Raw genomic sequence first — 13451 nt, forward strand, 5'->3', positions numbered from 1 at the left:
AGTTCTTCCACCGGTCTTTTTTATTGGAGCTGCCGCCGCCACTGTACCACCACCAAGCTGCCATCTTTGACGGTGGACTAGATCTGGAGGTGAGCCGGCCCTGGGCAGACGCCCAGACGCCTAGGTAACCAAAGAAGGCATGCTGAATATGAACCAAATAGGGCTAAGCTAAACCATATATATAAAAAGTACAAATATTTATTAAGGTGTACATGTGTTAAAACTTTCCTGATTAAAAATTGTCTTGTCTCAAATCAGACTGTAAAAGCTTGTCCACTTTACATACAAATGATGGGTAAAAACTTTACAACCAAAGACCATACGCGTTTCGGCCCCTAAGGGTCACTATAAGTGGTCACTATTATCTATATATTCTAGACACACATTCAAAGACCTGTCACAGAATTCTAGTATCCATATAATTAAACCAAATGTTGTTTCCTTGTCAACTTATAATTGGACTCCTGGTATTAGTGATGGGCCATAGGTATAGCCTTATCACCACCACAACTTATTCCGGTAACAGCGATTTTGTAGGTTTGAATGTGCGTCCCTCCATCAAAGTGAAAATTCTATGCATGCTGTCCGGTCAGGTTAATGAATGAACCCATCTTGGACTGAGAAAAACATTTTAACATCAAGAGCACCGCACTTTACTTAATGATTGTTTTTATTGTGTAATGATTGTTTTATGATGTTTTAACTGTTGTTATGGCAATTGCCTTTGTTGTAGCCGCCCTGAGCCTGCTGGGGAGGGCGGGGTATGAATCTAACAAATAAATAAATAAATAAACCAGGAACTGGCAACCCTATTAACGACGCTAGCTTTAATCTGAAGGGTTGTATTTTATTTTATTTTTTGGATTTATAACTCGCCCTCCCCAAAGCGGGCTCAGGGCGGCTGTGTACCACTGGGCTCCTCCCATCAGCTCTTGCTTTCTGTTCCATCCCTTAGGAGTGTTCACTTCTCCTTTGTCTGGGCAAGGGCATTTTTGATTGTGGTCCCCACTTTGTGCAAAGGCTGGGCCCGTGAAAGTTTAACAAGAGACAAGGCCACCTCAAAGGACTGTTCAGTGATGTTGTGGGGTTGTAAATGACGAAAAGGACTGTTGAGTTGAGTGGATGTCTTTGAGCTGGTTAGTCAACATTTTTATTGTGGGTTGCAGTTAATTAATGTCGGCTGTTTTAATTGTTGTTATTCATGCCTGTCGGGATATGTTTTGTAGGTCCTTTTGTGCTGCTGGAGGAAAGGCAGAATATAAGTGAATAAGTCACACCAATTTACCTGGGGCAGAAGCTAGGCTAATGAGCCTATATTCCCCACCTCAACCTGTAATTGTCTTAAAATGGTCATTGTGTTGGTTACCTTAAAAAACTCCAAACAAGGAGGCAGATTTTAACAACATTGTATATTTTAGAAGAGCAATAATTCTACATTGGCACTTAAAAAAAATATTCTTAGTATACCAGCCAGGGAAGACTTGTTAATTTTTATTGGTCAGTTAGACCTATATTTGACTTTGTTCTTCAGAATTTACCAGCTAAAGGCCTGGGAAGTTTGACAGTTGTGGGAGGAATGACAACTCTTCATTCTTCCCAATCTCCACAGTCACTCCCCAAACCACAGAAGATGGTTTGACCCCAGTTCTCCCTCCACTTGCTATTATTTCATTGGGGCCAATTCTGTTCCCTGCCCCTAGTGACTGCTTCTGTCTTCACAGCCCTATCTGGGGGCGATTTCTCACTAGAGCTGCCTCGCAGCACAGTGCTGTTTGCCCCAACACAAACATGTCAATTTCACACCCGAGGCTGCGGGGCTGCATTTGACTCAGGGCTTCGCCCGATTTCCTCCAGTTTCATGATCCTCAAAAACCAGGATCACGAAACTGTGGAGGAAATCGGGCGAAGCCCCGAGTCAAAATGCAGCCCCAGAGCTTCGGGTGTGAAATTGACATGTTTGTGTCGAGGCAAACGGCGCTGTGCTGCGAGGCAGCTCTAGTGAGAAATCGCCCCTGGATTCTGTTCCTTGGTTACACAAGAGCGTGAGAGAATGTTGGGAAAATGAGACAGCATGTTGGGAACGGGCTGTTATATGCATGGTGTGGAAACGCTTTCTAAATGAAAATATGGTGCTTTCCTTTGATTTATTATGAAATGGAAGGCACCCAAACTTGCCTTTGGGTTCTGGTGTTTCAGCCTTTCTCACTGCAATGTCATGTTGGTAAGTTGGTTCAACTGTTACTGATACAACTTGTTAATGTTAGCAGGCAAGGACCTGACACAAATCAAGGGAGACAGCTTAGGGGTTAGCTGTCAAGGGGTTCATCCTTGAATGAACCTCTTAAAAGACAGAGCAGGTAGCTGCCTGAATCCTGGAATGGTTCCTTAATCTAATGGGAAGGCACATCCTCAGGGGAGAAATTGCCAAATGTTTCTTATCCTGTGCAATCCAGTTCCTGAATCAGCCCATATCAATTCCAGCATGACTGCTGGATTCCAGTAATCATTACAGGTAGTCCCTACCCATTGTTCACTCAAACATTTTGGTGCTTTCCCAGTGTTGAGCAAATAATGTTGCAATCTTTTTTGTCCTCCAAGCTTTGCACATGTGTATCTCAGACCGATTTCACACAAGAGCTGCGCTGCGGTCGCGCCTCCCTTTGCCCTGCTTCTATTGGTCAATTTCCCACTTGAAGCCGTGGCGGTCGCACCTCCCTTTGCCCTGCTTCTATTTGTCAATTTCCCACTTGAAGCCGTGTGGCAGCATTTTGACCCACGGCTTTGCCCGATTGTCCCCGCGGTTTCGTGATCCTGTTTTTTGAGGATTATGAAACCGTGGGGAAAATCAGGCGAAGCTGCGGGTCAAAATGCGGCCGCGTGGATTTGAGTGGGAAATTGACCAATAGAAGCAGGGCAAAGGGAGGTGCGACCACAGCACAGCTCTTGTGTGAAATCGGTCTCACTGTTTTCTCCCATCCAGTGCTCCACTGTGGGTTCCTAAACAACTGTTTCAACTTAGCCTTCAACTTTTCATTTTCAACTAATGTTTTCATGAGTTGCTATTATGTTTTAAAGTCACACTAGAATAACAATGAACAAAGCTGCCCAGTTTTCTGATTTCCTCTTATTTTTTTAAAGATCTGTCTTGCAGTCATATGACTATTTTGCAGAGATTTAAATTTGACCAGTCATAGGAAAGTGTTGTTTTCACATCTGTGACACCGAAATATAGCTAAGGAAGATATTAAGCTGTTACCTCAAGTTTAGTATTCCAGAGCAGCTTAAAGAACAAAACAATTTTAAGAGTTTGGCTGACACCAATTTAAAACAGGCAAAATGTGCTAGACTCACATCTGTGTAAATAAGCCTGCTTCCTACTTGGTGGCTAATTCACTCTGTGGAAGGCAAACATAAGGAAGAAACCTGCCTTCTGCTGCGTCTCACTCCTGTTTTAAAGGAGCTGCAGGCTTAAGTTTAACCAGGTAACCAAACAGGATGAAAAAACAAACAAACTTCTATGCAGAAATATCTGCCAACTCCAAAAAGCCAAAATTAAATTAAATCACAGCATCTTTAATCAAAGTCGTCACACATTTACGAGCATCTTTCCCACGACCAGGTACAGTTATTAATAACACAAAATACATGTACATGACATCCCCATTTGTATAAGTGTAATTTCACCAAGAAAAGAGGGGTTTTTTTTACACTAGGGGGAAGTATCTATACGTGTAAATGAAGCTGATGGGATTGTATGTACAATTTTTAATATTTACAATTTGATTAAAGATTTTTGTGATTTAATATGTTAGCTTTTTTGGAACGGAACATGATATGTCTACATAAAAGGGTTTTTCTTTTTTCAACCTGTTTGGTTAGCTGGTTTGATCTGGTTTGAAATTTTTCTCCCTGCTCCCCTTCTTGTTTGTTTGTATGGGTTGGGTTTAACACCTGGTCAGGTAGAATGACACAAATACTTCTAAGTAATCTTTAAAACAAAAGGTCAGAAATCGAAGGCAGGCATCCAAGGCAAGGAAAATGGAGGCTGGAATGCAGAATAATTAGAGATAGTTTACTGACTGGAAACAGAAATTCCAAGTGCATAGTACTATCAAACAATGTTATATCACAAAACACCTGTACACAGTCCCACACAAAACTCTTGTGCAGCATGTCCTATAATGGATGGAGGAATGGAGAGTGGCTGCTTTCACATGTGTTGGATAATGCACTTTTAATGCACTTCAGCAATCATTGGTGACTGGATTTGCCTGAGCAACACAGGAAAATCTACTTGCAAACAACTGCTAAAGTGCATTATCCAACATGTGAAAACAGCTAGAGAAAAGAACAGTAAGACACGCCCAGTTGTTTAGTTATAGATAGAGCTGAATGTTATTTCTTTATTTAAAATATTTATACACCTCGCCTTTCTCTTGACACGGTCAGGACTCAAGGTAGATCATCAGCATATTATTGCCACTGAACCACAAAACTAGAGATGGTATCACTCAGGAGTTTCTATTTGAATGCTGAATAACACTGGCTAGCATTATCAATTTGTATGGCCCCTGACATTCTTACTGTTTGTTCCACAGTCTAATAGAGTGAAGTGACTGACCATGTCCAACACACCAGTTGCCTGCCCCCCCCAACCCAACATGAAAGTTGAAGTCACTGTGGTTTTTTTTTTAGGTTTTTTGTTTAATTTTAAGAAACTTTATGTAGTCACTGTGTGTGTTTGTTTGTAGATGCAGGTCATCCAGCAGGGCCCCTAAAGCAGTCCTCATCTCATAATCAGGACTGAAACGAGATAAAAAGAGTCAAAAGAAGTGCACTGCTTGGGAATGCCTGTAGCTCCTCTACAACTACATGCGCTGTCATCTTGCCTCAAAATGTGAGAATGGTTTAAAACTGGCCAGATTGTTGTTACCCAAAGACTGGTTATTTTCTGGCGAGGATGTCCTACTGCTTCTTTCAATACCCAGGGAAACTTTCCCTTAAAGAGATTACACGTAAGGCCCTGACCTGGATAGCCCAGGCAAGCCTGATCACGTCAGCTAAGCAGGGCCGATCCCAGCAAGTACTTGGGTGAGCTCCAAGGAATAACAGGGCCGGGAGTCAGAGGCAGGTTATCAGACCACCTCTCTGAAACATCCTAGCCCCTCTAGGGGTCTCCAGAAGTCACCATGACTTCCAGGCTCACAAGCATGTCTTGTTTGCCATGTCTTGATTGCTCTCTTTTTATGCCAATAAAGGCTGACTTGACTTGACCTGATTGCTCTCTTAAGCAGAAAACTGCTGGAATATGAATGGGGTCTGTATAATTGGGATACGGAACTGGATCTGTTATAGCTGAGATACAGAAACTGAATCTATTAGTAATTTCTTATTTCCTCCCCCCCCCCTTCATTAGCCAGCACAAGGGGTTCTTACTGTGGCTTACAATGATTGAAAAGATTCATAGCAAAAAGGGTTTGTTTTAAATACAAATCTTGCAAAATTCTCAATAACTGTGCCAAACTGTTTTGTATTTCAGGCTAATAAGGAAACAGGATGAAAACTGGTTAGTCCCCATCATTGTCAGAGATGTCTCAGACATTACAGTTCCACATAAAAAAATTAAACTAGCAAGCTTAGTTCTCTCTGTGTCATGTCCTAAGAGATTTCGTAACAATAAGGTAGAACACAGAAATGCTTTTAAAAGTAGTCTTAATGTTATTGACTCTTCATAATCTGTGTTTTTATTGCTATGTGGAACCAAACCAGTGAGTATTATGTACAGAACAATACACTGATTGAGTAGACCACATACAGATAAGGATCCAGATTAGCATGGCAAATGAAATAAAACTTTCTATAGAACTGGACTATCCAGTCTGACAGATGTAACGTGCCAATGATATTTTGAAATACATTTTTATAAATCTTGCTCTAGTAATTTCCATGTCATTGCTAGCTAAAATAATCTTACTCCATGGAATCTCTTGCCCTTTATTTATTGTTTGCTTACATACAAGAGTCAAACTCAACAACGGATGTAGTTTACAAAGCGTTCCCCCCCCCAGTACATATTATGGTGAAATGCAGATTGTAATACTACAGTACCATCTGACAAGTCAACAGTAGCAAGGTCGTTATTAAACTTGGTCTTCTAAACAAGGGAGTGCCCATACAGATGTTGGTAAATACTCTGACTGGGCCCATTGCACTGGAGTTCTGGACTGTTTACCCTGATACAATGTTTCATTTTTTAAAGCAGGCGAGATCCTTTATATTCACAGTGTTTGCTTCCGGTATGAGCCAGGTATGGCCAGAACAGCAAGTATGCAGGTACCACCAACATAGTTTGAAAGAGGACACGTAATATAGATACATGCTTCAGTTGTTGACATTCTGCAACCTTTAGCAATGTAATAAATTAAACAAAGAAATACGGAACCAGTTTAAATAATCCCCCTTTGGAGGGGGCATGCTATTATCAATGTCCTGACCTGGATACCCCAGGATAGCCTGGTCTCCTCAAATCTTGGAAGCTAAGCAAGGTTGACCCTGGTTGGATGGGAGACCTCCAAGGAATACCAGGGCCGAGACGCAGAGGCAAGCAATGGCAAACCACCTCTGAACGTCTCTTGCCTTGGAAGCCCTATGGGGTTGCCATAAATCAGCTGTGCCTTGATGGCACTTTCCACCACCATTATCTTAATGCTGCTGCTTCTTAAACATTCTTCCTAAATCACATGAGATTTTAACAGTGTTATGCTTCATGAAAGACTGTCTCCTGATCTCCTCTGAAGGGCTAAAACCCAGATAAATTAAGGAGATACCATGTCTTATGCTGGTATTAGCAGGGATATCTCAGCCCTTAAAGTTCTTCCCAAAGCATATGCTCATTCTAGATATTCCAGACTGCTTTGTTGTCTGGGAATATCCATCCCAACACAACTCTTGCTTGGGTTACCAACCACTGGGGAATGGTGTCAGTTGTTAAGAATGTAAATTGAGCCTCCTGGATCAGACTGGTAGACCCCCTAATCCAGCATCCTGTTTCACGCAGCAGCCAGCCAGTTGTCCTGGAGGGTCAAACAACCAGGGCATACTGGTCAAGGCCCTCACCTGAGAGGGAGACTGCAGAAGGTCCCAGGTTCAATCCCCAGCATCTCCAGTTAAAAGGACCAGAAAATAGGTGATATGAAATACCTCAGCCTGAGACCCTTGAGAGCTGCTGCCAGTCTGAGTAGACAATAGTGACCTTGATGGACCAATGGTCTGATTCAGTATAAGGCAGCATCATGTGTATTTATATTCACGTTCATATTTACCTGCTGCTGCTGCTGCTGCCTCTCTGCACTGGTATTCTGTAGATGGAGGTTCCCTTCAGTCACTATGACTAGTAGTCACTGATGGGCCTCTCCTCCATGTTTAAGCCACTGTTAAAGCAATCTGTGCTTGTGGCCGCTGGCAGTGAATTCCAGAGTTTAGTTACTCATTTAAAGAAGAAGTATTTCCTTTATTTAAGCCCTGAACCTATTTCTCAACAATTTTACTGGGTGCCCCTGAGTATTAAGAAATATTGTATTTAATCAAAAGGAAGGCAACCCTGAATTTAAGATACCCCCCTCTAAAATGTTATTTTAAAAAAACCTCTACATAATTGTAACTTGTATGAAAATGTAATACAACCCTCTTTTTTGACGATATACCTGGGAACAATCCTAGTTTTGCATTGGAGTCAATACTGTAGTCCTTGCTAGATGAACAGACATGGTAAAACCCTTTTCATACATTAAGGTACATGGAAACTGGTCCTTCACAGGGCTAGACCAGGAACACAGTGTGCATATTAACCTTGCAATTATGTGGTTAAAGTGATGCATACTTAATCAATACTCTCCCTCCTGGAGGGGTTCCAATCAGATGACAAAGATCAACCAGCCAAGAAAGACTCTTATAACTGATCCTGGTCACATGACCTGTGAGTCACATACATATCATAGTTGCAATGGGTAACACTGTTAGGACACAGCTTGCTGTGTGTGTATGTAGGGGACTGGTCCCTGAGAGCAGTGGAACCTGCCCCCCAATACAAGTGATACCTCCAGAGTAGAGATTTACACCAAAAAATTACAAATTGCAAAGAGGAAAAATGTCATTACCAGCTATACCTCCACATAAACTGAGAGCTATTTCTCCACTCTAATGTGAATACAAGTAACCAGTCTTTAATCTAGGAAGGACATTCACGGTGGTGGGGAGTAAAGGAAGCCACCTTTAAAAGATAAATGAATTCTGCAATTGCTGGCTCTGTGAAAAAAGTAACACAGACTTTTTCCATATGTGGTGGACATGTATCCCGACTCCCAGCTACTGGAAACAAATTATGACACTGGTATCTAGCATACTGAGAATTCAAATCCCCTATAAACCAGAGACATTGCTGCTTAATTATTTATCGGATATCCCTAAAAATCTGCAAATAGTTGCCATACATGTGAACTCCGCAGCCAGGCTGTTTATTGCCCAGCAACGGAAACAGAAAAAGACTCTCATGCTACAAGACTGGCTTTTAAAAACAAAAGAGATATGCACTTCAGTAAAAAGTAGATATATATCTGAAGTAGCCCAGGTATGGTCAAGGGTGATACAAACCACAGAATTAGGTATAATCCATAAAAGGATTGAAGCTGTATTTTATGTATTTTTCACTCACTTTTATTAATATTCCTTTTGTTTTATTATATGTAACTTTCTGTATGTCTTTTCTTTTAATACAATATTTTTTTAAAAAACGATAAATGCATTTTGGGAAGCACAGCAAGGGACCATGAGATCTCACACATATATTTTATGTAACCAGTCTTCAGAAACTCAATGTTGCTTAATTGATTTTGGGTAGATCATGTTCCTGCGTAAAGTAAAAGTGAAAGCGTACTATCAGCTTACTCCAGAGCAGGATCTGTCCACAAGACAAATTTCCTTAAACATTTCAAGCGTTCTGCTTATCTGGAACTTTTTCACTACCAACCATTCTTTTATCCACAACCTGGTTTGCCAACTTCCAGGTGGTGGCTGGAGATCTCCCACTATCACAACTGATCTCCAGGCGACAGATTAGTTCCCCTGAAAAAAATGGCTGCTGTGGAAGGTGGATTCAATAGCATTATACCCCACTAAAGTCCTGCTCCTCCCCAAACCCTGGCCTCCGCGGGCTCCACCCTCCAAGTCTCCAGGTATTTCTCACCCTAGAGCTGGCAACTCTATGGACCGCAAACAATATCTGAAATTTAACAATACAAGCAATTCATTTAAAAATAGTGAAAGCTGCATTATGAAGTACTTGCTCTCTTTTTCATACAACTCACCTATTGCTAAAGAGAGTTAGTTCATTTAATGTTTCAGCTAAATTTAAATACAAACCGAACTGCATAAGGGAATAGATTTATAGAGAAGAAGGGGGGAGCTGAAGAAGAAGAGGAGGAGGAGAAGATTGGATTTATACCCTGCCCTTCACTCAGAGTAGCTTACAATCTCCTTCCTTTCCCCTCCCCACAAACAGACACCCTGTGAGGTAGGTGGGGCTGAAAGAGCTCTTGAGAAAACTGCTCTTGAGAGAACAGCTTTGAAAGAACCTGTGACTGACCCAAGGTCACACCAGCAGCAGCATATGGAGGAGTGGGGAATCAAACCTGGTCCTCTCAGATTAGAGTCCACGCTTTTAACCACTACACCAAACTATAGACAGAAAAATATTTTAAGGCAATGCTTTTTCTAATGAGAAAAACTTGTACATACAGATTTCTGTTTCCATTCCAGGTTGTTTGCTTTGGGAACAGAATAAATCACTATAGGCACACAGAAAGCACTCTTTATCAGGCAGCCATAGAGACTGGCGAACCATCAATTAAAGCACCCCAGAACATCAGAGCAGCACAAATTGGAAGCCATGGAACAGCACACCCAGACTCTGACCTCAAAAACAAAAGGATGGCCTATATTCCATTCATAAAGCCCATGTGGCAAAATTCTTCAAAAGTCAGGATAAGACCAGAGAGGCCAAGGTTCAGATTCCTGCCCAAGATGAAGCTTGCTGGGTGAGTCACCTTCTCATAGTAATCTACCTCATAGGGTTATTGTAAGGATAATATGGAGGACAAGAAAACTACATATATCACACCAACTATAAATATCACTCCAAGCTTCTTGGAAGAAAGGCAGGATAAAGATACAGTGGATACTCAAAAATAATGATATCGGTCCGAGAAAGCTCCAACAGTTAGGCTAATAACACAGTGGCTGATTCTATGTCATTAGTATTAACCAGAAGGATGCAATTCATACCAGGGGTGGCAGTTCAATAATAAAGGTTTCCCTTGCTCGAAAGCTAGGCGAATCCAACTCTAGGGGACGGTGCTCATCTCCATTTCAAAGCTGAAGAGCCAGCACTGTCTGAAGACATTTTCGTGGTCATGTGGCCGGCATGACTAAACACCAAGGCGCACAGAACACTGTTACCTTCCCACTGAAGCGGTACTTATTTATCTACTTGCAATTTCTTGATTTCAAACTGCTAGGTTAATACACAAAATCTAAATGCTTTGAAGATTCAAAAGTTAAATGCAGATTTTTTTAAAAAAGTCTATTATTCTTGACCAGAAACTGCCCTTATAATAAGACAGCAGATTTAGAGTGCAGTCCTATGATGAATAATTTTACGGGGGGTTGTACTGCTACACACCAACTCTATGTAAACATACTTGTGAATAGGTGCCATAAATCAAAAGGATTGACATCCCAGTAAACATGAATACAATCAGGAATGCAGACAGGTTTCCCAAGATTATGCCATTTTCACAGTGACCACAAAGGAGACCAGGTAGCATTTCAAACTCACCTTCTTTTAAAGTCCACTTAATTGACCCTGTCCTCTTGCTCACAGCATGTAAATTCCCATCCAGAGTCGAAACAAACAGCAAAGTCTCTGGAAGAGTCACTGAACTGGCATTTCCACAGACCTGGAAAAAACAACAACCCTGTGTTTACTATTGACTGAGGAAAGTTATAGGATAGCAAGCAGTAAAAAATGGCAAAAGCTGCAACCTTCTCCCCTCGGTGTAATGATTGCTCAGCCTTCCCTTCAAGATAAATGGCTTAATTATGCAAAGCAGCTTGGAGATCTCACTGGTGTCCTATAGGACCCTTGATAAGTCCATGTGTCCCCATCTCTGAACCTTGCATTGCTGCAACCATGTTTTCGCCACTTCGGATGTTCAGTTTAGGGATTGCCAGAAAAGAGACTGAGGGATGGTTAATGCCACTTCCCAAAGAACAACAGAACAAAAGTTCTAAACCTGCTTCGCATTTTCGCTTAATCTCACCTCTTGAGACACAAGTATATCTATGAAAAACAGCTGTTCCCTGCCTTCAGGTCTTTGCAAACACAAACTGCAGAAGCACCTACCATGATCAAGGAGAGGCTGCTGCCTTAGTAAGCAGATCTTGGGCATCCTTGTCAGCAAAATGAGAGAGAGATTATTTGACTTTGGAAAATTCTCCTGCATGAATATCATGCTGCAGAACTGCATGATACTCTGCCCCATGCTATTTGTTTTCTAGGATCTATATCCTGCCTTTCAGCAGAATCAAGGCCACCATGGCAGCCAACACCTAAAAACAACAGTATAAATACCAAAACATAAAATGGAGTTAAAACAAAAGCTAAAAGCCATCTATATAAAAATATAGAAACATCAATCAAAACACAGGGCAGGAAGGAGGGGTCATTGAGGGAATGCCAGACGAAACAAAGGATGTGATCACGTGAGCAGTTTGGACTGACATAGCCACCACCACCCTGATCAAATGGGCGCGAGCAAACATGCACATCTGGCTCCCATGCCCCACTTGTCCCTACCTCACACTAAAATGACTCCCATGTGGATTAAATAGCCACTGGCTAATTCTGGTGGCTACCTTGGCAAGGCGTTTCCATGGCGGGTTTCTGGGAGTCTGATCACCCAGGTGAGCCATGGAAACGCATGAGTGGTGTGATCATTTCACTTCATTTCTGGTGCGTCCTTTCTTCCCCCAACCCCACTCTGATGTGCACTTCAGCACCCTCATAGAATGCGGACAAGAGCATGTGTGTGCTTTTCTGCTTCTGTGAACGCACAGTGGGACTTAGGGAAAAAAACACAAGCAACTGAGCTGCAGGTCCATGGTTACGGCGTGCTAGCAGCATTATGATGCTGGCTTAGGGGGCGCTGTGTGATCGACACAAAGCGTCCCAAACTCAAGCAGATTATTTACAGCTGATATACTGCCGCGGCAAACTGCTCATGTGACCTCGACCAAAGCCTTCACCCACTGGCAGAAGACAGTGATAGTAGGGGGACATACAAATGTCCCTGGGGAGGGAGTTCCACAACCTTGGTGCCATGACTGAAATGGCCCTCTCTCGGGCTGCCACCTATCTAAACTCAGAAGGTGGGGGACATCCAAACAGGGCCTCAGAAGATGACTGTAATGGTGCAGTAGGTGGTCCTTAAGATATGCTGGCCTCACAGCAATGCAATGCTATCAAAGTCATATAGACGTATCTGCTGAACATAGATTATAAAGTCTTTGCCACAGTAATGGCAGAAAGACTAAGAAAATGTATACCAAGTTTAATACACACTGATCAAACATGCCTTGTATCAAAGAGGTATATGAAAGATAATATACGATTCATAAGAGATGCAATCGAATTTGTGAACAAGAAAAGAAAGCAAGCAGTATTTTAATTTCTGGATGCAGCAAAAGTGTTCGATAATTTAACATGGTCTTTTCTACTGAATGTACTTCAAAATATGGGCTATGGCCCTGAATTCTGGAACATGATGCAAGGTATATACTTGAACCAACAAGTACATTTTTTAATAAATGGAAAATTAACAAGCAATTTCAATCAAAAAAGGAACATGCCACGGATGTCCCTTGTCACCCCTACTATTTATCCTAGAGATAGAGACTTTAGCTACAAAGATCAGACAAGACACAAGGATCAAAGGAATAAAAGTGGATGATGTAGAATTTAAAATGAAAAGCTTTGCAGACGATGTGGTTCTAAGAGTCTTGGACTTCCAAAAATCATTACCATACATAATGAAACAAACATTTAAGAATTTTTCCAAGTATTGAAGAATTTGGATCCTTCTCAGGATACAAAATCAACAGGATAAGACAAAAATGATAAATTTTAATGCAAGAAGAAGAAGAAATTATAAAGAGTATAGAATGTACAGCAGCCACCGATCTGCTTTTTTTTTTTTAACAGTACGGTGCTTGCTTGCATTTCTTTCTGTTTGTAAAAAAAGGAGATTTGAATAAATTAAAGACAAATCGCACCATCGGTCAGCAGTCTCTCTGCTGTGTGTGCCTCCCAGGCCAGCCAGAAACTGGAGTGCCATGTG

General features: G+C 41.6%; 1 protein-coding gene across 1 annotated transcript in view; it reads right to left on the reverse strand.

Moving 5' to 3' along the window:
- Nucleotides 1-11504, reverse strand: part of LOC107125926 (serine/threonine-protein kinase/endoribonuclease IRE1-like) — a 72676-nt gene extending 61172 nt beyond the window's left edge. The window contains exons 1-2 of the mRNA XM_015429391.1: nucleotides 11376-11504; nucleotides 10892-11012 (exon numbers count right to left, since the gene is read on the reverse strand). Of these exons, the coding sequence (XP_015284877.1) occupies nucleotides 10892-11012; nucleotides 11376-11504 (250 nt within the window). The remainder of the gene's footprint in view (nucleotides 1-10891; nucleotides 11013-11375) is intronic.
- Between the last annotated feature and the right edge of the window lie 1947 nt (nucleotides 11505-13451).

Source organism: Gekko japonicus, unplaced genomic scaffold (assembly GCF_001447785.1).
Source record: "Gekko japonicus isolate JY-2015 unplaced genomic scaffold, Gekko_japonicus_V1.1 scaffold67, whole genome shotgun sequence".
NCBI classification, from domain to species: Eukaryota; Metazoa; Chordata; class Lepidosauria; order Squamata; family Gekkonidae; genus Gekko; species Gekko japonicus.